The sequence below is a fragment of the Cupressus sempervirens genome, chromosome 6, assembly GCF_028749045.1.
Source record: "Cupressus sempervirens isolate cs-2001-9-10 chromosome 6, ASM2874904v1, whole genome shotgun sequence".
Lineage (NCBI taxonomy): Eukaryota > Viridiplantae > Streptophyta > Pinopsida > Cupressales > Cupressaceae > Cupressus > Cupressus sempervirens.
Window position 1 is genome coordinate 93,928,442 of NC_143123.1, and position 4,036 is coordinate 93,932,477.

Sequence of the window (4,036 nt, forward strand, 5' to 3'; positions counted from 1 at the left end):
CCCTTGTTTGCTGGTGAAGTCTAATAGTTCAGAACGAGTCCACCAGTTATCCCAGTGAAATTGAATGGTTGTGAACAAACCCATTATCTATCTACCAATAATATTGAATGGTTCTAAACAAACTTACCAAGAATAAGGATACTCCAACACCATAAGAAATGATGTTGAAAGCAAATGTGACCAAATCGATTCCACTCAAACAAATAGGACTACTTAAAAGATACAGATACCTCCATAAAGAGAAAAATCACACTGACAAACAACACTTCAAACCCAAACCCAAGTAAAAGAAAGAAGCTTGAAGGTGTTACTGGGGAGAAGCGAGGTTTTTGAGATTGTTGACAATGGCAGCAAGAACATAGTTCATAAGGCCCTCAGTCTCCTCTTTAGAACGCCCTTCAACGGCGTTCATCTGGTAAGACCATTTAAACAAACAGTTGCCGTGCTCCCCTGTTTCAAAGAATGCAAGGGTTGCCTCGTAGCCAACATAGCCAGGCATGTCGGTGTCGATGGTAAGAATGGTGCATGAATGTTTCGCATCATCCTGAGCGATCAGCTCTTCTAACAGAAAAAAATCATTTGGCACGGATGGCATTGTTGTAATACAGCGCCGCACAGCGGCCACACTATTATCGGGCTTTCCTTCAACTCTTTCGGAAGATTTAATGCCCGGAAACCACTTGTGCTCCTCGTAATAGTCGGTAACAATCCTCCACACTTCCTCCAGAGGAGCCATGATCTTTGCCTCTACACAGCCCTCCCATAATTTGGAGCTCGCCATTTTCTTTCCTTGCAGACTGAGCAGTACAAATCAGATGGAGTTTGTGAGACATTTGAGAATTGGGGAGGGCTTAATATAGATTCGACTGGGAACGAGAAGAATTTAAAAATGTGAGAGACCATCATATAGAAATTTAAATATTCTGAATACTCTTTGTTTTTTATATGCTCTGTCATCCAAGAGAGTTGCTCCATCTTTGTGTTGGGGGAGGCTTTTTTTTAACATTTTGACTTATGAAACATGGGTCATCGAGTTTGACTCAAAATCACACAGTTAAATCCTGATATTCACATCACAATTTGACTAGCTGTGGAAATCATCTCCTACTTATCAATTTTGACTTATGTTAGATCCTTCTTTACTGTTGTTAGTAGTTTTTATTTTAGGCTAGCTATAATAGTTATTGTGGGTTTGGTGGGCTATAATAGTTATTGTGGGTTGGGCTTACAGAATATATATTTATTTAGTATAGCTTTTTAAAGCATTTGATTTCAATTAGATGCTTAGTTTTTTATGTTATACATTTTTGTTTTAACTAATAAGAGATGTTGATGGCTGACCTTAAACAATATGTATTAAGTATAGAATGTTCTTTAATATATATATATTAAAAAGTTATGAATAAAGAGTTATGGATGTCTTTTTAATAGTTTGACTTTTATTAGATCTATCTTTTTGAATGTTCGTTATTTTTATTTTAGCTTGGTATAATGGGAGATGTTGGTATTTGACCTTAAACAATATATATCTAGTATTTGATTGATTTACAATAAATGAAAATAAATTATAGAGCAATTTTTAAAGAGTTTGATTTTCATTAGATCCTCTGTTTTGATTGTTCGCTATTTTTATCTTAGCTTGGTATAATTGGAGGTGTTGGTGGTTGGGCTTCAATAATATATATTAAGTATTTAATAGATTTTCAATATATAAAAATATATTGAGGCTTTCTTTAAGAGTTTGATTTTCATTAGATCCTCGTTTTTGGTTGGTTAGTTATGTTTATTTAGCTTCACATGATGAGAGATGTTTCTAGTTGCGCTTAAACAATAGATATTAAGTATTGATTAGTTTTCAATAAAAAAAAAAATATTTATTATTGTTTAGGTGATTGTAGGCCTTTTCTTTTCTTTTATTTTTCAGTTAAGGTTCATTCTTATATGTTTCACTCAAACGACACATTTACTTATGAATTTGAATGTTATTTTTATGTAGATGTTTTTAAACATTTGATTGCATAAACAAAAGTGGATGACAAATGACACTTCATCTATGTAACGCCCCGCCAAGGGATCCAAAAAATTAACCTAAAAATTTCACTAAGTTTGGTAGCATTTTTTTTTTTTTTTACATAAAAGTAATTCCATTTACAACTTTTACATAGTAACGGAAGCAATATCAATAACCATCTAAAAGTAAACATAAACATAACAGGTTACATTCTTTAAGGATCCCTTAACGTAGAATTACATCTAAATCAACTAATATTAATGAATCCATCTAATACAACAACCACATGAAATAATAATGAAAAGTTCAATGTTTATACATTACATTTCTAAATGCTCAATCATCCTCTGTACATGTCACAGGGTATGAAAGGCTTAAAAGAATATACATATGTGAAATAAAGTACATCATCCTATTCCAATCCATGATGCAACAAAGTAAAGGTAATTACATGTCATGCATGATACATCATCATAGAAGATATAGACATTCATCATAAAAGATCAAACATAAGAAACTAAGTGCACGGCTCCTCCAACCATAAATAGCATCATTAGACCATCGTGGGTCCTAGTAATCTCTCCGTGCGTAACATTCCAAATCACCGAAGAGATCATCGATATTACAAGGTAGGAATGTCACTCCTAAACATACTTCATGATATACAGAAAGTAATCTAACATGCAAATATAAGTATAAGATAACATCATCTAACATATGCTAACCATCAATGAAAGGATACATATCCACCATTATAAAGAATGCATCAACCACAGTGCCTCAAACGGATCTCAAATGATAATAGTGGAAAAACACTACCACCCGACCGCGTGGAACCTAAGTGGTCCACTCCCACCGTGTTGAGGAGATAATCTCAAGTCCCAAATAGGATAACAGATCACAAAGTATAAATACTCACTAAATATAGGAATCCTAAAAGTATATTAACTCAAAGGTTCCAATCACAAAACTGACATCTAATACCAGAGGCACACAATGACATGTAGAAAATCTACTTTGTAAGTGGGAAAGTGTCATCGCATAAATCATGTAGAAGTTACCCTAGCAGTTAGCTTAGGACTCCACAATCCCTACTGATCATTATGCGGCCACTAGTATCCTCTCATACTGACAAGGCATACTATGGAATGCACGGTCGCAACCAAGCATTCTCTCTACTCCCATCCTAGTCTGTACTAGCACTCGAGGCATGGGCGAGAACAAAACAATTATCTTATTAGGTTCATTTAGTCAGTATTAAGTGAGAATGTTTTCACTTATTAAAACAACTTACAATGAGTTACCCTGGCAGCCACTTAGGGCCTCGACCCCCATTGCAAGCCACTTCCCGACACTACAAGTAGATAACCTACCCTAAGCTCATGGAATCATAAATCTCATAATCACCCCAGTCCTATACAAGCGACTGGAAAGAAAAACCAAAAGATAATCCACAATAAGAGGAACATCAAATATCCATAATAAAAGTATCAAATCTCCATTAGCAACTGAAAAGCATCCGTAGATAATCATGACCACAATAGTTCTCTAATGGCAACTGAAGGTATCACTGATAATCAAAAGTATCCATTGGTTATCAATAACCAAAATATATCTCAAAATCATACTGATTGAAGACTCCAAAATGGTCGAGTCAAAACATGTCACAACATGACATCATAAATCAACATTTCAGTCCCATCATGGCGACTAGAAAGTAATCCAAGGATAACTGATCAATGACTCAGAAATGATTAGGTCAAGTGTCTCATACATAAGAATCTCAGCTTCACTCAAGAAGACTAGAACAAAGACTAGAACACTATAACAATCAGTACAAACATTTCATAGAGCATTCCATCATGTAACCATGGTTGGGCTTATAAAGATCGGAATTAAGACATCATCATGACATCAAAATCATAACCCCCAAGCTTCTGGTAGACATCCTATACTAGACAACACTAGTCAATCCAAAACCCAAAACAAATAGCATAGAGAATACACAATGCAAACACATGTTTT

The 4,036-nt window shown here is 34.8% G+C and overlaps 1 protein-coding gene across 1 annotated transcript; it reads right to left on the minus strand.

The window, feature by feature from the left end:
* Positions 1–307: 307 nt before the first annotated feature.
* LOC149551374 (uncharacterized) lies at positions 308–781 on the minus strand. The gene has a single exon (XM_089790087.1). The coding sequence runs from the start codon at positions 779–781 to the stop codon at positions 308–310; it is 474 nt and encodes a 157-aa protein (XP_089646213.1).
* Positions 782–4,036: the final 3,255 nt, after the last annotated feature.